At 45.3% G+C, this 23208-nt stretch overlaps 1 protein-coding gene across 1 annotated transcript in view; it reads left to right on the forward strand.

Annotated features, from left to right (window-relative positions):
• MYPN (myopalladin) overlaps window positions 1-22327 on the forward strand; it is a 70462-nt gene extending 48135 nt beyond the window's left edge. Inside the window, exons 13-21 of the mRNA XM_060241168.1 lie at window positions 5814-5906; window positions 10136-10357; window positions 11280-11429; window positions 13643-13725; window positions 14568-14694; window positions 16617-16824; window positions 18832-18997; window positions 19985-20118; window positions 21465-22327. Of these exons, the coding sequence (XP_060097151.1) occupies window positions 5814-5906; window positions 10136-10357; window positions 11280-11429; window positions 13643-13725; window positions 14568-14694; window positions 16617-16824; window positions 18832-18997; window positions 19985-20118; window positions 21465-21625 (1344 nt within the window). The 3' untranslated portion in view covers window positions 21626-22327. The remainder of the gene's footprint in view (window positions 1-5813; window positions 5907-10135; window positions 10358-11279; window positions 11430-13642; window positions 13726-14567; window positions 14695-16616; window positions 16825-18831; window positions 18998-19984; window positions 20119-21464) is intronic.
• Window positions 22328-23208: the final 881 nt, after the last annotated feature.

Below are 23208 nucleotides of genomic sequence, written 5' to 3' on the forward strand. Positions count from 1 at the left end.
ATCGCACACCAAGATGACGGGGAGACCCTCGTCAAAATGGTGGAGCACCGCATTAGATACTAGGATGTCCTTGACCGTCTGGAATGCGGCGGCTTGCCTTTTTCCCCACACCCACGGGGCCTTTTTGTCCAGTAACCTGTGGAGGGGCTCAGCGAGGGCTGCCTTGTGGGGGAGGAACGAATGATAAAAGTTCAGCACCCCCAAGAAGCTTTGGAGCTCCGCCTTGCAGGTGGGAGCCGGGGCCTGCAGGATGGCTCGAGTTTTTTCTTCTGTTGGGTGGATTCCCGCGGAGTCTACGGCGAAACCCAGGAACTCCACCCGTGGGACCCCCAGCAAGCATTTTTCCCGTTTGACCTTGAGCCCCGCTGTCTGGAACCGGCGGAGCACCTCTCTCAAGCGATTTCCGAACTCTTCGGGGCCGGGGGCGGCGATTAAAACGTCGTCGAAAAACGGCTGCACTCCGGGGATCCCTTTAAGGAGAGCGTCCATTATACTCTGGAAAATCCCCGGAGCGACGCTTACCCCGAACTGTAGCCTCTTCACCCGGAAGGCCCCCCTGTGTGTCACTATGGTCTGGGCTTCCGCCGTCTTGGCGTCTATTGGGAGCTGTTGGTAGGCCTGGGCCAGGTCCAGCTTCCCAAAGACCTTAGACCCCGCTAGAGCAGCCAGGACGTGGCTCACCACCGGCACTGGGTAGGGGTTGTCTTGGAGCGCTTTGTTAATTGTGCACTTGTAATCTGCACATATACGCACGTCCCCATTGGGTTTGACCGGAGACACTATGGGGGTCTCCCACATGGCGTAATCGACCGGCTCCAGGACCCCTTGTGCTACTAGGCGGTCCAACTCTGCCTCGATCTTGGGCTTCAAGGCGAAGGGGACCCTCCTTGCCTTGAGCCGGATCGGTCTGACCGTCGGGTCGAGCGGTAGGGAGATGGCCGGGCCCTTGTAACTACCCAGCGACCCATCGAATACGTCGGGGAACTCTCTGCACACCTCCCCGAACCCTCCCGCGGTGGTCGTGCGCGCCACCTCTATTCGGATTCCCAAGGGGCCAAACCATGCAAGACCCAAGAGGGTGGTAAGCGGCCGCCTGACCACCAGGATGTCTAGGGGGCCTCTGAAGGACCCCCGTTCCACCTGCACCCGTGCCCACCCCGCTATTTGGACCGGGTTTTGCTGGACGTCCCGCAATATGAAATTTGCCGGTCGCAGCTGCAGCCCCTAGCCGGGGCGCAGCCTTCTCAGGGTCTCCTCCGCGATTATGGAGATGGAGGAGCCCGAGTCCACTTCCATGACGCAGGGGGCCCCGTCTATGAGGACCGCCATCTTTATCTTGTTGGGGGTGGTCAGGGGCAAACTCAGTACCTGAAGTGAGGTGGAGGCTGTTGAGTGGGACTCTGTGGCCTCGTGGTGTGCGGTCGGTCGCGGGCGGTTGTGCTTGGCTCGGCAAGCTCGCGCGATGTGGCCGGTCTTCCCGCAGCTCCTGCAGTCCCAGGTCCGGTACTGGCAGTCCCTCCGATCGTGGGGGTCGCCGCAGCTGGCGCATTTGGCCCTTTCGTTAGTTCGCTGGTTCGGCCGTTCGCTGGCTCGGCCGTTCGCTGGCTCGGGGGCGCTGTGGAGCTCGGGCAGCTGGTCCTGCGGCGCGGCGCGTCTGGAAGGCTTCCCCCTCGTCCTGGTGCTCGGGGTCCAGCTCCTCATGGTGGGCGGTCTCGGTCTTGACCCGGGGAAAGGTCCGGGCAGCCCTCTCGAACGCGACTGCCTCGCTGAAGGCGCCCTGGAGGGTGAGCTCTTCTTTGGCGAAGAGCTTCTGCTGGAGCCTTTCGTCGCGGAGGCCCCACGTGAATCGGTCGGCCAGGGTTTCCTCCAACTGGGGGAAGTTGCAGTTCCCGGCGAGTTTGCGGAGGGCCGCCAAGTAGTCCGCGGCTGATTCTCCAGCGGTCTGGTCCCTTTTGTGGAACAGGAATCTGCGGGCCACCCGTGAGGGCTGCGGCAAGAAATGGCCCGTGAGGAGCCTGATGATCTCATCGTAGGATTTCTCCGCGAGGCGGGCGGGAGCCGAGAGACCCTTGGCGATCTCGAACGTGGCTGGCCCGCAGACGCTCAGGAGAACATCCCTCTTTGATCCGGCGTCGGTGATCTTGTTGGCCCGGAGGTAGAACTCGACCCGTTCCGAGTAGGACTCCCAGCCCTCAGGATTTGCAGGGTCGAAGGGCTCGATGTACCCGGTGTTCCCGCTCTGGTTGGCCATGGTGGCGGCGGCGGTCGTGGCCGGTCGTTCGTTGCCCAAGGTCTCCGATTGTCGCCGATGAGGCTAGTATCCCACCTTCGTCGCCAGTGTAACGTACTCGAGGCAGAGACGAGAGTAGGGCAACATTGTTTATTAGGAGCACGTTGCAAGAGGGAGAACACGCGGGCCGGGCCCCGCTTATGTACATACCCGGTTCAGCCTCCTGTACAGGTCAGGCCAATCCTGGCCTGTTAAACTTCCCGCCGTGGATGTAGTAGGCGGGGATTCCGCGCCCCGCGCTAGAGGTGCCTGGGATACCCAGCCGCCTCTGCGCGTGGGCGCGTATTTCAGCCAATACATTACAATGTTAGAAGCTCAGAGAGAGTCTGAGGGTGCACTCTTCTATGTGCCACAAGAGATGTACAAAGTTGGGGCGCGGAGTGCCAGTTTAAGTATGTTCTGGGGAGGCAGGGGTGGGCTGACCCAGTTGTAATGAGTAGCCAGATAAAAACTGTGTATGTGTGGGATGCTTGGCTTGTGCTTCCGAGATTCGGAACTTAGCCAATGTTTGTATTTCTATATGTCAGTGGTTCAATGTTGAGTGGAGAGAGGTGCTAGACCTCTGGAATTACTTTGGAGACAGTACAGTTTGCTAGAGTCAGAGAAGATGGGATTATGGATTACTAAGAAGACAAGGCTGGCTGCCTCTTGTTGATTGTACACGTGCTTGCTTTCAGAAGTTCTTTTTGGTCTGTGAGGCTGGTTCCAAGATGGAGTCTGTGCTGGCTCCACATAGTCTGCTTTTGACAGACCATTGCGATGGGGGGCCCGGTCTTATTGCCTTTCTGGCTGCCAGGTCTCCGTGTTTTATGGGGAGTGAGCTTAATACAGGTATATTTGGGGAAGCCCTTGGGCAAGGCACCTTCAGTAGAACCATAACCTGGAAGAGGCAGTGCTTGGAAGCAATTATCTCATGCTGCCTCTGATCTTTCTGGGTATCCTATGAAAATGGAGTATGACTATGCTGTTGGGACAGTGGGTCCATTGTGGGAACCATGTTGGTTCAGGGGTTTCTGGCAAAAGCTTGCCTTCAGTACCCTCTAAAGACTGGAATAGCCAGTGTGCACAGTTCTTACCATCAAGTTTCTGGCAATTCCTAGAGCTACCAGGAGGTCTATGGCAAGAAATCCCTATAAGTAGACAAGTTCATATTTTTCTTTTAATTTTTCTGCCAGGATGCCTGGCAACTGTAAGCCCAGGCTAGTCTGGACCATCCAGGTCAAAGCTAGCTTAATAACTAGCTTGTCAGAATTTCGTGTGGCACATCAAAGAAAGAAAAAGAAAAAGAACAGGCACGGGATTTCTGGAGCACTACTGTACGTGCTTCACATTCTCTGTTTGCACTGACCTTTTCACCCATCTGCTGCTCTTGTGCTGTTTGTGCCATGCCTTGTGTCCAGTCTGAATTCCCACCTGTCTCCAAGGGAGGGGGTGAGCTACAGTTTCTTTATAACCCTCAAGGGAGTAGTGTAATGTGCAGTGTTACCCCATGTGAACCTCCATTGGTGATATATTAGTCTGATGCTCTAGAGAAGACCCAGCAGTGTTTTTCTTGTGGTCTGTTCCTCCTGTGTGCACAAGTATCTTCATCCTGCACATGGAGCAACCTTGCAATGAGATGGTCACTTGCAATGAGACAGGAACAAACATGCTTACAAGTGGTTAGCTGCAAATTCAAATATGGTAGAAAAGATATCAAACATAAGCATAGATCTCTCTGGCAATGTGGAAGGGTGATTCTCAACAAGGTATGACCTCCTAGGATTTCACAGGATGAATCTTGAAGGCGGCAGCCCACAAGAGGACCAGACATCAAAATCAACAAATATGTTTGACAGCAACAAATAAATCATTGAAATATATTTTAGCAGGAAAACAAAACTCAGTTTTTTACAGAGTCCTTTAATGGCACAGTGTGAGGCTGAGATACTAATTTTTTTGGAGGGGTGGATATTGGGGTGATTTGAAGAAATGCATCAATGGGTCCTTCTCCACAGATTATTATCTCCTTTGTTTTCCTTTTACTGCAGTCCAGCAACCTGATTAGCACTTTCAGAGCTCCAGTTATAAACTCATCATAGTCATACCTCTCTGCCCTGAAGAACTTCCACAGATCTTCTGAGGGAAATAAATCCTGAAGAACCCCTGTCCTACAGAGAATGTGTTTAGAAGTTCTTCTGTAGATAGAAGGCATTATTGTGGTTGGCTCTGCCTCCTGTGGCAGCCATTTTGTAATTGTGCCCAAAACGCTCTGTCACCAAAGTTGAACACAGGCTGAAAAGAGTTTGGGACCCCTCTATTGGATGTTTCAGAAAGCAGTTCCTGAGCAGTTGGCTGTTCAGACATAATGCCTCCCCCCCCCATTAAGAAATTTTACCTCTGTATTTCCTCATAAGTATTCAGGAGTGGACTTGGGTCCTGCATAGGGGGCTTCTTGTTAGTCTCTGAGATTCCATGGTGAAATTTAGTAAGCCTCAAGCTCAGATATATCTCTCACAGCAAGCAGTCCTTGCAATGCTCAATTTAATTTGGGGTCCCCCTAAATCAATCATTCACTCCAACCAGTGATTGGATTTGCCAACAGGAATGCTGAAGACTTTTGAAGAAAATACTCCAGCATTTTAGAAGCGGTTAAATACTTTATGGGACTATGCCTCAATTAAAATAACACATTTTGTGTGAATAAAGAAAAAGGAAGCCAAATGACAGTCATCTTTTACAAAGCTGTCACTTGTTTATTGATTTTCTATTAAAGAAAATTTGCAGTTATTTGAACAATAGACATGTTTTGTTTGTATGTGGCTATATAGCATAAGGAATGCTACAATATTTGTTGGCTGTGCATTTAAGGTTTCATCTTTCTGTTTTACAAGACTACTGTGAAGGGTTTTGTTCCTACAGTTTCGATGGGAGAGGGTCCCTCAATCTCAGCCCCTCCTAAACACACACACATCATGTACAGGGTAGGTACTTGTGGGGGGGGGAGTTTTTTTAGGATTTGCAGCCCAGCTCCATTATAGAGCCATTCTGATGTTGTGGTTAAGTGTGTGGACTCTAATCTGGGAGAACCAGGTTTGATTCCTCACTCCTCCACATATAGCCAGCTGGGTGACTTTGGGTCAGTCACAGTTCTTGTAGAGTTGTTTTCTCGAGCAGTTATCTGAGAGCTCTCTCAGCCCCACCTACCTCACAGGGTGTCTGTTGTGGAGAGAGGGAGGGAAGGAGATCATAAGCCACTCTGAGTGAAGGGCAGGTATAAATCTAAACTCCTACTCCTCTTCTATAATCAGTGGGAATTTTGTAGTTGGTTTTACTGGGAGAACTGTGGCGTTCTAAAACATGGAACGTCAACTATTTCATACTTATTTGAATATACACTGTACACCACAATGCTAAATGATTAATCCAATCCTAGTTTTGTTTCACCTCTGAAACTCCTGCAGATTTGTTCTTAATTTCATTATAATGATGCTCATACGTGTTGCAATAACACTTTCCTAACCCCATTACTTCCCTCTACCAGAGAACAACATATGATGAAAATCTGGCTCTCATGCTTCAGGGACCAACCAATGATACCCCCATCTACAACTATACAACTCAGGATGTATCCAAGGTACAACTTTACCCTCCCAGCAACCCTGTGTAAATCTCATCACTGTAATCTGAAATCCTCAAATTCAGTTTTTGGTAGTTGCCACAACTTAGGGTTGCCAAGTCCAATTCAAGAAATATCTGGGGACTTTGGGGGTGGAGCCAGGAGACATTGGGGCGGAGCCAGGAGCAAGGGTGTGACAAGCATAATTGAACTCCAAGGGAGTTCTGGCCATCACATTTAAAGGGACAGCACACCTTTTAAAATGCCTTCCTTCCATAGAAAATAATGAAGGATAGGGGCACCCTCTTTTGGGGCTCATAGAATTGGACCCCCTGGTCCAACCCTTTTGAGACTTGGAAGGTATTTTGGGGAGAGGCACTAGATGCTATACTGAAAATTTGGCACCTCTACCTCAAAAAACAGCCCCCCCCAGAGCCCCCAATACCCACAGATCAATTCCCCATCATTCCCTATGGGAATCTTTTGTGGAGGTGCATAATGGCTGTGGGGGTGGGGCTTCCCCTGCTGGCTGGGGGAGGGGGGAAGCCTGTAAAATCGGGGGATCCCCCGCTGGGACCTGGGGATTGGGAAGCCTACCACAACTAGAGGGTGGTATGGGAGTAGATCGGGGAAAGTTAGTTTCTACCGAAAATAATTCAGTTATCATTCTTGGCAAATAGTGTAAAATATTATGAAAGTAGCTAACAGTGCAATCCTAAGTAAAGTTATACCTTAGGACTGCATGGCAAAAGTATTAAGAGCAAGATGTCTGATCTTCAAGGTAGGGGTGATCTACGGAATATTATAAATCAAGAGACTGCCATATTCTTAAAAGATTCAACTGAGTCCAATATGTTTGCTGTGTTGTATGTTACTTGCTGCTTTTTAAAAATATATTTATTTCATAGCTCATTCTGTTACCAACATTTACTTGGGACAAGAAATAATGTTTCCATGATTGTAAATCACTATTACTCCCAAAGTACAGATGGGAAAATTGAGGTTTTAAAATGGTAACCTCTCCCTATGGGCAGCCAATGAGAGTCGACGGAATGTGAGAGACAGCTTGAAAACAGCAGTTGGGAGCTGTGATTGGCTCACATCTGACAGACACCTTCTAATGTGCTAAGTTCGACAGTCGAACACATTCTTGGAGAGAAATCAACTTGTCCCTGATGAGGCTTACTTTTTAAATCAGTGCTGCCGTTCTCCAAGTGGAGCCTGGAGATTACAACTTATCTCTAAACCACAGAGATGAGTTTGCCTGGAGAAAATGGCTTCTTTGGAGGGTAGATTCTATGGCATTATACCCCAGTGAAGTCCCTCTCCTTGCTAAACCCCAGCTTCTCTAAGCTGCATTCTCAAATCTCTAGGGATTCCCCAGAACAGAGTTGGGAACTCTAGTTTAAATTTTAAATTTGTAGAAACGGCAGTTTGAAAAAAGGACAGTTTTCCATCTCAAAAATATACACATTATTTACAACTGATGGTCAGTTTGCCATTTAACTTTAGGTCCTTTTGTAAAGTACGACTCTGCTCAGATTACACGGCTCAGTTTGGAATTCTGAGGTCCAGCATTACCATGTCCCAAAAATGTTGTTTTTACTGTTTTAGATGCTTACAGCACGTAACACCAAAAAAGAATGGTTGACCTTCTTTTTCTGGAAATTATTATCATGGAATACATTTCTGTCGTTCACTTTCAGGAGTACAGGCCTTTCTATTTTTAAAGGCATTATGTAACAGCTTTCAGAAGCAACTGAGATAGGAATTTGGCCCATTTGGTTAAGCAATTTGCTGAGACATGCTTCATGAAAGAGAAAACTAAACAAGGTGAAATTCTAGCAGCCTGCTTTGCCTGCCAGTTGGTGGAAAGCCATGGTGCCGGCTTTCCTAGAATGAGAGGGAGGTGGCCCCATCTAGTGGCTGGACACACTTCTTCGTGGCTGTGTGAATGTATGAACACGGCCTCCTGCAGATTACTTGCCCTGCTTACTATGGTCTGGCATGGTAGAAGAGCAGTGGGGGGGCAGGGATAGACTGGGAAGTGAAAGCAGCCCCTGGAGACTAGTCAAGCTGAGTGGCCCAGTTGTACTTAGTGGGGCTCACAATGGGCATTATTAAGTCACCCACTGCATCATCCCCCAGACTGGAAGCAGTACAAGAGGAGACAGTGGGTGACCTGACACAGGCTGTCGGGGCTGATTTGGGGTCTGAGGCTTAGGCTGAGTTGCTAGGGTTGGCTCTGATTGTTCCTGGACACTGGTGACCCTCTGGGGCTGCACTCTACTGGGAGACTTCCCTGTAAGTTAAATGGACAGTCTGCCCATGATGGCAGGGTGCCGTCTGGAGATCTCCCACTTTTACAATAGATCACCAGCCAAAAGATCAGTTTCTCGGCAGATTATTGTTGTTGTTGTTGTTACCCCCTCCCAGCTTGGGCCAGGCTCTGGGTGATTTACAACATAGTTAAAATACAAAAACCAATTAATAACAACAGACAAATTAACTAAAAGTTAAACTCAGATGGCACCCTATAGGTTTTCTTTAAATCCTGGACTACCAGGGCGTCCTGCTGGAGGGAAAAGGAAATTTACAAACTGTCTGGGGGGTAAGGAAAAAAGAGAGGCACTGGCCAGATAATAAACCATTGCTGCCTTCAACTGAAAGAAAATAGCTGCTTTGGAGAGTGGATTCCATGACATACCAGTGAGGTCCCTCCCCTCCCCAAACCCTGCTTTCCCCAAGCTCTGCCCCACAAATCTCCAGGTATTTCTCACCCAGAGTTGGCAACTGTAGCTGGTGGGTGTGTCTGTTGTATGTCTGGTAATTATGAAACTGGTGTTTCATTTCATGCAGTTTTCCCTTCTGAGATGAAAGAAAGGCATGAAGCAAGGACCTGCCCTTTGCTTTCTCCAACTGAAAGCAGGCAGGATTTCAGTCTTTGTCATTTCAGCAGGCTGGCATCTAGTCCCTTTTTGGCACCAGAGACCGGTTTTGTGGAAAACAGTTTTTCCACTGACTTGGGGGTGGTGGTGTGCACAATGGTTTTGGGATGATACAATTGTGCACTTTATTTTGGTGTGGTGGTTATGTGTACAGACTCTTATCTGGGAGACCTGGGTTTAATTCCCCTCTCCTCCACTTGCAGCTGCTGGAATGGCCTTAGGTCAGCTATAGCTCTTGCAGAGTTGTCCTTGAAAGGGCAGCTTCTTGGAGAGCTCTCTCAATCCCACCCAACTCACAGGGTGTCTGTTGTGGGACGGGAAGATAAAGGAGATTGTGAGCCACTCTGAGATTCGGAGTGGAGGGCAGGATATCAATCCAATGTATTATTATTATTATATTGTAATATATAATGAAATAATTATACAACTCACAGCTCGGTTGCTAACAGGCCATAAACCAGTACCAGTACAGGGGTTGGGGACCCCTGCCTTAAATGAAAACTGAAATGAAGTCCAAAATAAAAAGACCATAAGTAGCTCTGTCTTTACCCCCACCCACCCCATGAAGCAAAGCACTAAACCAATATGCAAACAAATATATTTCACAGAAACAGTCAAGCACAGTGCAATTGCTCTTCTATGCAGGTAAATGTAGATTATTTATTTTGGGTATAGATTTTCTTTAACACTGTATGCTAATTTAGATTTTATGGTGAATTTTTCCAATGGGCCCTTTCAGTACAACACGGAAGCCAAAGTGGTAATGAAAGAACATAAGAAGAGTACCACCAATGGATAAGCAAAAGGAGGAACAGCAATTTGATAAGCACACGTTTTTATTGCTATTCTCTCTCTGACAACTGTTGCAATGGTCATGTTGCCATCACAAGCAAGACTAGGCAGGGCTGTCTTAACGCATGGGCCTGGTGGGCACTTGCCTGTGGCCCCCCCAAGCATAGGGGCCCCATATTAACCTGTGTATGAAGCAGTTCTAATAACCAGGTATTGATAGTTTGTGACTATATGAATATATGAGTAGTTGTCATAGGGGCCCAGTACACTGCTTTGCCCAGGGCCCATAATGCTGTTAAGATGGCCCTGAGACTAGGGATGGGTGGGTCACACAGCTCCATCCTTGCCCAATCATATTTCTAGGTTTGTTACATTTGAAAAGACTGAAGGTTGATATTGTTTGGCAGTATGGCAACCCCTGATTTAAAAGAACACATGCCAAGAGAGATTTAGCTATTTGGGGATAAGACATTTGTCATAGAGAGATTTTCCAAATTCATTTAACAGGAATACAAGATTTCCAGCTTTGAGCAGAGGTTGATGAATGAAATAGAGTTTCGCTTGGAACGTACTCCAGTGGATGAATCAGATGATGAAATCCAACATGATGAGATCCCGACAGGCAAGTGCATTGCTCCAATCTTCGACAAGAGGCTCAAGCATTTCCGGGTCTTGGAAGGGTATCCTGCTGCATTCACTTGCAAAATTGTTGGAATACCAATACCTAAGGTAGGTCGCATGGGGAAAACCAACTGAAGAAGTAGGATCATCTCCCAGTCATTTTACTATCAGTGCATTTAGTATTTGTAAGTGTATTTGTATCTAGAATTTGTAATTCCCAAGGACTGGGTGCTTCTGGAGCCGCAAGTTTCCAAACTGAATCTTTACTTTGGCCTGCAGGAGAGAGCCAATGTGCTCTCCCTTTCTGGGACTTTATCATTTTTCCTTCCTTTTTTAGGAGTGAAGGAAGCATACTACAGTTCAGAGTTAATTTCAGAAGGCAGCCGTATTGGTCCGCAGTAGAAGAGCTAGATCCAGGTCCAGTAGCACCTGAGAGACCAATGAGATTTTCAGGGTATAAGCCTTTAAGTGTCAGCTCTCCCTTTGTCAGATTCCAACTGCCAGCTACAGTCTGCAGTCTGGTCCCTTACCATTTACTGACTTACCAAGAGAAATAACTTGGACTGTCCAAGAGTATTAGTGGAGCCACTGAACATGGGGATATTTCCATCTTCTTTGATGCATAGCATTTCCTGTGGTAAAATCCCACGCAAATCCCAGTTCTTATTTGGTCATTGTGGTTGCTCCCATGGTCTTTTACACCACAGTTCTCCCTAGCTGCTAGCAGTGAGATGGCCATTTGCCAGGATGAGGGGAGTGCCAGGTACACCAAGGGAAATGTACACTGATGACAGTTGGCCTGTCAGTTGCCTGGGTGCAGATGGGGGGTGGGCCATAGTAGCTTATCAGAAGGAACTTTGTGCTGGACATAAGATCTGAACTGATAGGGTTTTGGGGTGTTCATAACAGTCTCTTAAGCAATCTCTTAAGGCCTTCCTGCAGCTGCAATTTCCATCTTTAAAAAATGATACATTTTGGCCCATAACTATTACATTAAACTACTTTTTTTTTCTTTTAACAATCTCCTTAGGTATATTGGTTTAAAGATGGCAAGCAGATATCAAAGAAAAATGAGCATTTCAAAATGAGCAGAGAAGGTGATGGGACATGCTCTTTACATATTGAAGCAACCACAAATGATGATGATGGAAACTACACATTCATGGCTTCAAATCCACAGGTATGGGTCTACTCCCTTTAAAAATATGCTTTCTGGCCACTGGCTTAAGATGTGTATGTAAAGCATATACAGCAGTGTTATGTAAAGTATTTTTCACACCACCAGAAAAAAGATCAAGCAATGAAAAAATCGTAGTCAATTTCTAATAACAGACTGAATTTGGGTTGCCAGACCTTCCCCCCAGCCACTGATGGGGGGGGGGGGGTTGCCAAGTTCAAGTTGAGAAACTCCTGGAGAATTGGGGATGGATCTTGGGGAGGACAGGGATCTCAGTGGGGTACAATGCCCTAGAGTCCATCCTCTTTTCTTCAGGGGAACTGATCACTGTAGTCTGGAGATAAGCTGTAGTTTCAGGGGATCCTCACATCCCACCTGGAGGCTGGTATCCCTAGGATCCAGACATCTTTTCACCCCAGGTCACCCAGTTCCCCTGCTTACTAGAGCCCCCATCTCACATGGCTTTCTTATTTGGTGTAGTGGTTAAGAGCAGTAGGTTCCCCTCTCCTCCACATGCAGCTGCTGGGTGACCTTGGGTCAGTCACAGTCCTCTCAGAAGTCTCTCAGCCCCACCTACCTCACAAGGTGCTTGTTGTGGGGAGAGGAAGGGAAAGGTGATTGTAAGCTGCTTGGAGACTCCTTAAAATATAAAAACTTACTTTTCTTCTCCATTTCATAATTTTCAGCACAGTCTTGTTGGGTGCTCAAAAGGTTCTTTTTTGTTAGCAGAAAAACTAACAAATGTTTAGGATAATTATTTAACTAAATAAATGTTAGCTAATTGTTTAAAAACTTCTTGATTATGCTATTAAATTGGCATATATGCAAGTGTATGCACATACATAAATAGACAGATATTATCACATGCCCAGATCCACTATTTGGGATAGAAAAGATAATAAAATAAATAAAAATTAAATTAAATTAAAATTGATAATGATAATGATAAAACATAATATTATAATGAACTGAAGAAGGACTCAGTGATGGTGATCATCTTCTCCTTCCCAATATCATCCACTAAGCTCATCTGCAATGGTGAAAGGGGATTAGGGCATCCCCTCCACATTATAAACTCTGAGGAACTTGACCAGACCAGTTTCTAAATCTCCATGTATTTTTCCCTCCTGTTAATTGATTCCCAGTTGTTCTCAATATCCTGTGCTTCCTTCAGAATGCTCTAGGCTTCCCAATCCCCAGGTCCCAATGGGGATCCCCCGGTTTTGCAGGCTCCTTCCCACCCCAGTCACTAGCCGGGGTGGAGGGGAGCCTGCCTCAACAGCCACGATGTGCCTTTCCACCTGGAAGGCTAGAAGTAGTTGGGAAACCATTTGCTTTTTGGAAGGTGTGTGTGCCTTTAAATCTGTAGGAGCCAGGCTGAATGGAGACGGGGCAAGCTGGCAAAACAACATGGCTGCTCCCAGTGGACTGCTAGAAAGGAAGCGAAACCGGCACAACAAATGAGGGCTTGTTTTATATTCCTTTCAGAAGTTATTTGCACAGTAAAATAGAGAGTAAAGAGTAAACTAGAACCTTTGGTTTCCGCATGTTAGTCTGAAGAACTTGGTTGAATATACAGCAGATGGTTACATTTAACCACTCTGACTAATTGCCCTAGTAAGATCACAAAAGTATAGGTTTTCAAAGTCTTTATTTTGGCTGATGTGTGTGTGTGTGAGAGAGCGAGAGAGAGAGAGAGAGAGAGAGAGGATGTGCAGTTGCTGGAGGATGAGGAAATGAAGACTGTATTCAGGGGAAATGCACTGCTGTATTTTTATGTATTTATTTTAGGGAATGTGAAAGTCTCCTGGCTCCACCCCCAAAGTCCCCAGATATTTTCTGACTTGGCAATCCTAGCATGCTCAGTCCTCATTAGGTCGTGTGTGTGTCATTATTGTTTACTCCCCTGACTATATCAGAACTCCAGTGCTATCTTGAACTGATATGCTTTTGTGATTAATATTAAATATTAATACTAAATATTAAAGTTACCCACCTTAACATTAGACATAGTAATAATAATAGAAAATAAGAATTACCTTAGTGGATCAGACCAGAGGTCCATCTCATCCAGCATCCTTTCTCTATCACTGGTCAATCAGAGGCTCCACTCCAGAGAAGGCTGCCTACAGAGCCTGACAATAACAGCCCTCCCCCACTGTTTGCCAGTGGTATGTTCCCCTTGTGTGTGCTTACCTTCTCTACTGTTTTGACAGGGGAGGATCAGCTGCTCCGGGCACTTGATGGTGCAGACTCTTCCAATGCGTGGTAGATTGACAACAGCTAACCAGTCGCACAGGTAAAAAACAGCAACTCATGCTTGGGACATAAATTGTGAGGTAAGCATGGGTACCTTCACCAAAATAAAGCCAGTGTAAGTTCAGTAGCAACGTGCAAATTTCTGAACAAATATTAAAGATTTCAGGACTCAGGATTGCCAGGTCTCCTACTATGGCCTACAACTTCCTCTTCCCACTGCTGCTTGGAGCAGTTCTACCATAGAGTTTCCAGTTATTCTAACAGAGCCATGATGTCATTTCTGGGTTTTCTGTGGAAGTTATGTCACAGTGTTACTGATGGTGCCCTCATGCGGTCCCCTTAGACTCTTGCCAGTTGATAGGGTTGCCAACTTTGGGTTGGGAAATTCCTGGGGATTTGGGGGGGAGATCCTTGGAGGGCAGGGTCTGGGGAGGGAAGGACAGAGGGGTATAAATCCATAAAGTGCACTTTCCAGTAGGGTTGCCAGCCTCCAGGTGAGGCCTGGAGATCTCCTGTTTTTACAGCTGATCTCCAGCTGGCAGAGATCAGCTCCTCTGGAGAAAATGGCCATTTTGAAGGGTGGACTTTATGGCATTGTGCTATGCTGTGGCCCTTCTTGTCCCCAAGCCCCACCTTCTCCCAGATCCACCCCCAAAGTCTCCAAGTATTCTCCAACACCGACCTGGCAACCCTAATTTCCAGAGCAGTCATTTTCTCCAGGTGAACTGATCTCTGTTATCTGGAAATCTTTTGAATTTCCAGGAGATCTGCAGGCCCCAACTGGAGGTTGGCAATCCTTGGCCTCAAAGTCTGGAGGCCCAATTTGCTAGCTCAGAAACCACCTAATAATCCCACTCTAAATTACAGGGCTTTGTGTTTCAGGGGAAGGTCCCGTGTGCAAGAAGCAGATAAGGAGCCAGTACAGGAACGTTTTTTCCGGCCATACTTTCTACAGGCTCCTGGGGATATGGTAGCTCATGAAGGACGGCTTTGTAGATTGGATTGCAAGGTACTTGATGTCCCTGGCTTTCTTTGCTCACCCTGTTGTGTCTTCTGAAAGTATGTAGAGCAAATTCCCATGCCATGCAGGTCCAGCCTCCTGCCGGGGGTGGGTTTTCCCCAATTTTGGGGCCCCCTAACCGCCATCACACATCTGGCCAGTGAGGGAGCCGCACCCCCAAAGAGTGTCTGCACACTGTGACATGACCGGCATTATGACATCACATGGAAGTGACATTATCACACTGGACACGTTCCTGGGGGGGACATTCTATCACTTAGGAAAATACTCTATGATAACCATAGAGTTTTCCCCCAGGTGACAGACCGTCCCCCCTTCCAGCAATGTGCCCAGCATGATAACACCACTTCTGGGTGACATGATCATGCACTGCACGCTTTGTGTGTATGAGGAGGATCCCGTGCCCAGAGCTAGGTAGGACCTGACAACCCTACATGCAGGCTGGGTTTAAGCTCATCGCCCTTTAAAAAAATGATCAATATGTGACTCCTTAACAATTAACTGCAGTGGAAATGTTTGACCCACTAAATTGTATAGTTTTGAAAGAACTCAGGCGTTTATTTTAAGACTAATCCTCTAAAACATGATTACCCATAATCCTCCACCTCCTCCCCAGTCAGACCCTTTAGGGTTGCCAAGTCCCCTGCCTTACTGAGAGACTCAGGGCGGATGGCACAAATAAAAACATTGCAGTAAGAACAGTATCATGCACACATTCAACAAACAGTACAGTCAAACTGAATTATTAATTTAGATAATGACATACTAAGAACTGTATAATGTACACAACGCAACAGGAATGCAAGACTGGAGAACAATGCAGTAAAACATTGCCTTAGATTTAACAAATGCTGCAATCAAGTTTGATTACAAAATTAGATTACAAAACAAAACAACACAGTATATATGTCCATACAATACATGTATTTATTTTTATCCTATGTTCTCCCCCAGTGGGGATCCAGAGGGCTTTACATTGTTCTCCTGTCCTCCATGTTATCCCCTAATGACCAATGAAGTATAATGCTTCATACCTAACAGCATGTGGGAGATTCGTCATGTACCCCCTTTCCCCCCCTGTAATGTGTCAGAGAGCTACACAGCTTTTATTTCACTGCCTGTTCTCAATGGAACATAAACATGACACCAGTCGTCTGTGCAAAGCACGTGTGGAGACATAAAGACGCATAGCTGCTTTACACTTTATGAGGAAGCAGCATGCCCACTAGGGTTGCCAGGTCCTTTCTGGCAACTGGCGGGGGATGGGAGGGACTTACTGGGAGGGAGGCTTAGTCCATGTCCCAGGGGTGTGTCCATGTCATTTCTGATGTGAGCCAGAAGTGATGTCATCACACAGTGACGTAAGGGCAGTGCTCTAGTATTTGGGCAAAAACTCTTATCATAAATTTGACTGTCGTGATAGGTTTTGCCTAAAATACCAAAGCATCACCCTGACGTCACAGACATCGTAACATCACTTCTGGTTCATGTTGGGAGTGACATAGACATGTCTCTGGAACTTGGGTAAGGCTTCTGGTTTTCTGGGCTAGTCTCCTCCACTGGCCAGATGATCAACAAAGGGCGGTGGACCCAGGGGCTCTATCAACCCTAATGGACACGCAAAGAGTATTTTCATATGAGAGGCTTAAGTAGACCTCAGTTGGTTCACGGTGTTCACATGTCTTAAAAATAGCACAACAGGGATTCAAAGGGCATGTTCGACCAACATGTGTAAAAATGTACATCTTTTAAAAATTCTCTCTAACTGAGCCAAATGATCACTTTCATTTTCTTAATTTCTACCATGTTCTTCTGAGAAGCAGGGCTTAAAAAGATGCCATCAGAAAATAAAGCGGTAGACTCGTCAGTCATCCTGTCACTTGCCTGTAGCTTGTTTTCTTCTCTGTCAGGTGAGTGGCCTACCCCCTCCAGATCTGATGTGGCTTCTGAACGGCAGGCCTGTATTGCCAGATACCACCCACAAGATGTTGGTCCGGGAGACAGGGGTGCACTCCCTGCTGATCGATCCCCTCACGCAAAACGATGCTGGGATTTACACTTGCATTGCAAGCAACAAAACAGGACAAAACTCATTCAACCTGGAACTCAGCGTTGTAGGTAAGTCTGTAGAGCCAGTTTGGTGTAGTGGTTAAGTGTGCGGACTCTTATCTGGGAGAACCAGGTTTGATTCCCCACTCCTCCACTTACAGCTGCTGGAATGGCCTTGGGTTAGCCATAGCTATCGCAGGAATTGTCCTTGAAAAGGCAGCTGCTGTGAGAGCCCTCTCAGCCCCACCTACCTCACAGGGTGTCTGTTGTGGGGGGAGAAGATACAGGAGATTGTAAGTCGCTCTGATTCAGAGAGAAGGGCAGGGTACAAATCTGCAGTCTTCTTCTTCTTTTAAAGAAAACCAGGGGAAGTATTCCTGTTTTGTAAGCCATGAAGAATAAATGGTGTTTTATTTGTTTTAGTTTGCTGATTGTACATTGTTTTAGCTTTGTCTTGTATTGCCTGGTTTATATATAGTGGTGGAATTTTTAAAAATAATTTCGGAGAACCAGCCTTGAATTTTTAATTTAGAAAAGCAGGAGAACCATTTAGTAAATAAACATTAGTAAGACAGTATGCAAATAGGGCTAAAAATGATTAAGATTCCGCTTACAGTTTTCAGCAATTAAGGAGAATGTGCTCAGCATCTACAGGGAGATCATTTATCTTGCCCAGTCTCCAGTGTACACATACACAAGAGTAAGCAGGCCTCATTTTGGGCAGGAGCTCACAAGAGCAGAGCTCTGAAACCCCTAAATTTTATTGTACTCTTTATTTCTTGCCCCCACCCCCCAATACTTGTTTCTGGACTCCATTGTTCAAACCCTCTGTGAGAATTTTGCTGAACTAAGGTTTGACAAACTTTCTAATATTTTTCCCCACACACACAAAAAAAGGAAAAATAACCAAAACATATAAAACAGACGGATGGAAATCTTCATCATTCCACTGTAGCCACATAGGAGAAAGTAATTTAAAAAGTGTGATGGGAGTAAGGATTTATTTGGACAATTGTAATTCAAGAAGTATTTTAAGGTAGATGCTGAACTAATTTAATACACCTTCTGGTGATGTCAGGGGTGTGTGGCATATGCAAATGAGTTGTGCTTATGAGCTCTGACACCTCTTTTCCTACAAAATGACCCCTGAGTGTAAGTACACACCACACACACACACCTTTTAGGGCAAGGGTGTCAAATATGTGGGCTCTTATCAGGCCCCTGAGCAACTGGCTGTGGTCTGCTTCCTTCTCCCTCTCTCTTGCTCCCTTCTGCATCACAGCTTGCTTTGCCAGGCTTGTACAATCACACAAGAACTATGAAGAAAAGATTCTATTTTCTCCATTGGTGAGGCTCCTCCCTTGGAGAGGAAGGTGTGGAGGGATAGTTTGCTTTGCCAGGCTTTCTCAATTGCACAGCAGAGTTACTGAGCCACGCCTCTCTTCCTTCTGTTGGCTGAGGCTCCTTCCCTTCCTGGTCCCCTAAGGAAGGAAGGAAAGAGCCAGAGCTTCCTTTGCCCAGTTCCCTGGATCCCACAGGAGAAATAAAAAGAAACCACCTTTAAGACCAATGAGTGCTAATGTTTTAAGCATGTCTTAACTTAAAAAAAAAAAAATCTTTGTGTTTGTCTGTGTCCTTTATAAAGTTTATATCTCTACTACCTAAACTTATATAGGTACACACCCCGCCTGGCCCAGCAAGACATGGCCCGGCCCAACGAAGTCTCATTTATGTCAGATCCTGCCCTCATAACAAATGAGTTCGACACCCCTGTTTTAGGGTCTTATGAGGCTATCAGTGACTTCTAGCCATGATGGGTATCTACTCTCTCCAGCACCAGAAGCAGTAGCTTGGGACCACAGGTGGGAAGATGCTGTTGCAATCATCCTGCTCAGGGGCTTCCTTGGCAAAAACTGATTGGCCACTGTGTGAACAGGCTGCTGGGGCCTGATGGACCTTTCGGCCGGTCCAGTGTGACCCTTCTTATGTTCTTAACTATGAATAACACCAGTCCCGATGGCTGAGTGTCACTCACTACACCAGACTCATGCCAGCTTTTTCTTCCCTGCTTTCCAGCGAAGGAAGTGAAAAAAGCTCCAGTGATACTGGAGAAGCTGCAGAACTGTGGAGTCCCAGAAGGGCATCCGGTCCGACTAGAATGCCGAGTGATTGGAATGCCGCCCCCAGTCTTCTTTTGGAAGAAGGACAATGAAACCATTCCTGCCAATCGAGAAAGGATAAGGTATTTGCAGGGTTTATGTCTTTTGAAAATGGAACAGTAAGTCCTCTTCAAGAGGTCCATTTCATCTCTCCTGAGGTGTAAGGAACAATAAAGACCAGGACCGATTTCCCACTATTCTTATGCCACTCTCACTTTTCTCTGTGGGGGCTTCCATCAGATTTCACATTATCTGCCCCAGGGCTGCAACTCACTCCGCCTCTTTCATGTAGCAAACAAGATCCTCTAAAAACCAGTTTCTGTTTGCCACGTGAAAAAGGCGAAGCTAGTTGCAGCCCCGGGGCAGATAATCCGACGGAAACCCCGCCAAGAAGAGGAGTGTGAGAGCGGCATAAGGCTAGTGGGAAATCGGTTCAGGTCTTATAAATGCCCCTTTATTCTATTCCCATGAGGGCTGGAGAGCAGGAGGGTTTAGGGCCTTGTTTATTTCCTGTGTTGGGTGCATAGCTGAAGCACACATGCATGAAAATCATTGCGGGTCCACACACCATTCACTGTGCACATGTACAAAAATATTCTAAAGGAAGAACCATCCATTCTTTGCTGATACATACATGTGTGGAAGCAAGCATCTTCTAGAAGAGGCATTCCCTCTACTCAAACACAGGAAGGAATGCTTCTTTATACATCACTGTCATCTGCTCTTTTTAGAAGTATTAACTTTTTAAAAAAAACTAGTAACCTTGTTAAATTTGGATGGGGCACCTTTTAGTCAAACATTTTTTCATTAATTAATTCTAATACACAAGCAACCAAAAATTTAGCCCTAATTATTAGAGTTGTATATGTGGTACAAATCGAAGTCAAATATTCAGTCAATAGAATCAATGAGAAGTACTGGTTGTGGACAACAAGCCAAGTGTAACCCCTCACGCATGTGTTTTGGGGAACTGAACTACACTGCATGGATATAATTTAACCTGCAAACCTGAGCTATGTCAAACCTGATAGCTAAAATATTGAGAACCTTTGGGGTTTTTTTGTTTTTAGTATGCATCAAGATGCTACAGGGTATGTTTGCCTTTTGATTCAGCCAGCTAAGAAAATGGATGCTGGTTGGTACACTTTATCTGCAAAAAATGAAGCTGGTATTGTTTCCTGCACTGCAAGACTAGATATATACGGTAAGTGGTTATTGTTTAAGTAATAAAATAATAAAACTGATGTACTTTGCCAGTATGAACTCTGTATCTTTTCTAGCCATAGTGACTCATGCCACTCCTTTGAGTCATGACTTGCCCTTTTTCTTAGCTGGTTGTCATAAGTTGATTCTGCTCAACAATTTAGGCTGGAATGACCATGATATGCTCCTACTGGTTTAATGGGAGGGCTAGGGGGAGATCATTGTCAGATGGGTACCCCATCATTTTCTGCGTTGTTTTGCTTTTTTTCAGAAATGATTTGCAGGGTTTTTTTCAATTTAAAATACAATTCGCAGCACCAGTTGTCCAGGTGTGGGACAATTGAGGAATCCCATGTGTGGGGCTATTGAGGCAAAGTGCTATTGAGGCATCCCAGGCTACTGTTTCTTTAAGAACTCTTCCATTTTTATTTTTAGCCTTCAGTTCTTGTTGGAGGTGCCCCAGCATGCATCTGAAGAAGTGAGCTCTGACTCACAAAAGATTATTATGCCAGTGTAAAGTTGTTATTTGTAAGACTTTTCTGGGCTTCTGTTTATTTAACATTCCTGAATGAATACAGTAGCTGGGTGGAGACAGGCTTTAATGACTCCTTTTTTACTTCTTAGATCATATATGGCCACATTGTATCCAAGGGAAGTATCCAGTATCTTCTCTGCAATTGCAAAGGATGCTGGGGTGATCTTTTACACCCTAACTTCTTTATTGTCATTACTAACGATATTGCGGTCACTTAATTTTCTTGTGCAGCTGTGGCAGAGCTAAGAGAGAGGATCTAAAGGTAGTGGTACTGTGCTTCATATCAGTTTAGGGTAAAGGTGAAAGGACTGAGTCATTACTGACCCATGAGATGATGTTACATCACAATGTTTCTTAGCAGACTTTTTGTTACAGGGTGATTTAGCCATTGCTTCACCAGTCATCTGCACTTTACCCCCAGCAAGCTGGGTACTCATTTTGCCAACCTTGGAAAGGATGGAAGGCTGAGTCAACCTTGAGTCAGCTACCTGAACCCAACTTTTGCCAGGATTGAACTCAGATTGTGTACAGAGCTTGGACTGCAGTACTGCAGCTTACCACTCTGTGCCATGGGGCAACTTTCATATCAGTTAGACTCTGCCTAGTAAATGTAACATGGAAACACCTCAGGAAAACTAATTTTAGTCGAGGGCAAATGCAACATACCCACCTTGTTCATACTAGTTTTTAGGACTTCACTTACAGACTATGGGTAGATGTTACCACAGTTTTAAAATATGAGTTTTAAACTATAAGTGGATTTTTGAAGCAGATTTTTGTGTCCCATGATTATGTATTTTTTGTCACCTCAGCCCAATGGCATCAGCAGATCCCTCAGCCAATAAAGATCCGCCCTGGTGGCACTCGATATGCAAATCTCACAGGGCAAGGACTCGACATATTTTCTGCTTTCTCTGCTGTGGAGAGTCCAGTGCGGTTTTCATCACCTGTGGTGGAAAGTGAAGAACTTTAAAACACAAAACAAAAAAACCCCCTGCTGGTTCCAATCCTACCTGCAAAAGAACACTAGAACTGTGAAAAAAGAACGGAAGATACAAACCGGGATTCTCAAGGTTTACAAGCAACTTGTATCTGTTTAGTAAGTGTACTGTTGCTGGAATTCCTGTGAGTAACATATAAGATCTTGGTGCAGCATCATACTACTGGATTGTTGTGGTATAGATGCAGTGCAATAAGTTCAGTGTTGTGTTGTTTTTCCCCCTCCATGAAAGAGACCTAGTTTTCAACCCCTAAAGGGGAAAAAATGCTTTTCTCTTTTTACTGTTTCAGGGTTTTTTTAAAAAAAAAAAACTATTGTGCCTAAAACAGATCTTGGGGAGGATTCTGGATGTTTGGTTGAGAGCTAGCAGCCAAAGTATCAACGTTGTGATAAATTCTGAAAGAGGGCAAACCATGTGACTTTGAATGTAGTGTTTTGAAAAGGTGGCTGATGGTTACAAAGCACAAGACAAATCTAAATAACCCTCCCACACACAAAAATACTGGACGATCAGTTTAATTGGAATACACATCAGTAAGAGATCTTGGGAACTGGATAAACATAGTATGTAGGAACCACAATATACAGAGTAACTTTTTCTATTTGTGTGTGTTTATATTCCATTAATTGTGTACCGTGGTGTACTGAATGATACCATAAAACACCATGCATGCATTTTGAACGTGAACATGTGCAATTAAACAGCCTATATCTTATGAAGCACATATTATATAGACACCACAGCTACCATTGCTATATGCATTTTGAAGTGTGCTTTACTGGTTCTTTTCTTCCATTTAAGGAGCTGCCTAATAAGCAAAAAATTGCATTTTTTGTTTGTTTCATGGGATTTTTAGATATGAATTTCTTTCTACCCTTCAGGTTAGGGGAGAGGAGAAAGTACTTCTAGATGTGAAGTGCTAAACAAAGAGGAGCTGTGACCTGGTCCAATCAATATCCTTCAGTTTTGTTTTGGATTCTGATAGAATTCTACTTTCATGAGGCTTTTAGCATCAGTTAGAAAAACAGATTCATTTAAGGTGGGGGTCTTTGATAATGCATCCAGTTAACTAGCGTGCCCACATTTCTGTTTTATTCGATATTCTAGCAAAGTCTTCAGTAAGGCTAGGAATATTTGTTACGCATTTTGTCTGTATTTAAACTCTTGGATCTGATGTATGATTTGGATTTTGCTGCCAGGAGATGAGATCTGACAAAGACCATTCATAAAGGACAAGAGTCATGCTGCTGTAAGTATTATTAGCAATGAACACTCACTTGGATTTATAATCACTGGGAACCATGCAGTCCCAACCATCACAGGGAATATAATTGAATTCTAATGCAAACGTAGGTCCCCAAGTATTCTCTACTTTTGCACTAGTGGTCAGCCATAACCAAGTCAATCTGTATATCTTTTAGCTTACTTCAAAGTGACTGAAGGATCTAGCCCTCATGATAAGTTGCCTGGAGATCTAATGATTCCATGTTGTCAAAATATTTGTAGTTGGGACTTTCTTTGACTGAGTCGAAGAGATGGACTGTGAAGACTTTTT

Source organism: Heteronotia binoei, chromosome 6 (genome assembly GCF_032191835.1).
Source record: "Heteronotia binoei isolate CCM8104 ecotype False Entrance Well chromosome 6, APGP_CSIRO_Hbin_v1, whole genome shotgun sequence".
Classification (NCBI taxonomy): domain Eukaryota; kingdom Metazoa; phylum Chordata; class Lepidosauria; order Squamata; family Gekkonidae; genus Heteronotia; species Heteronotia binoei.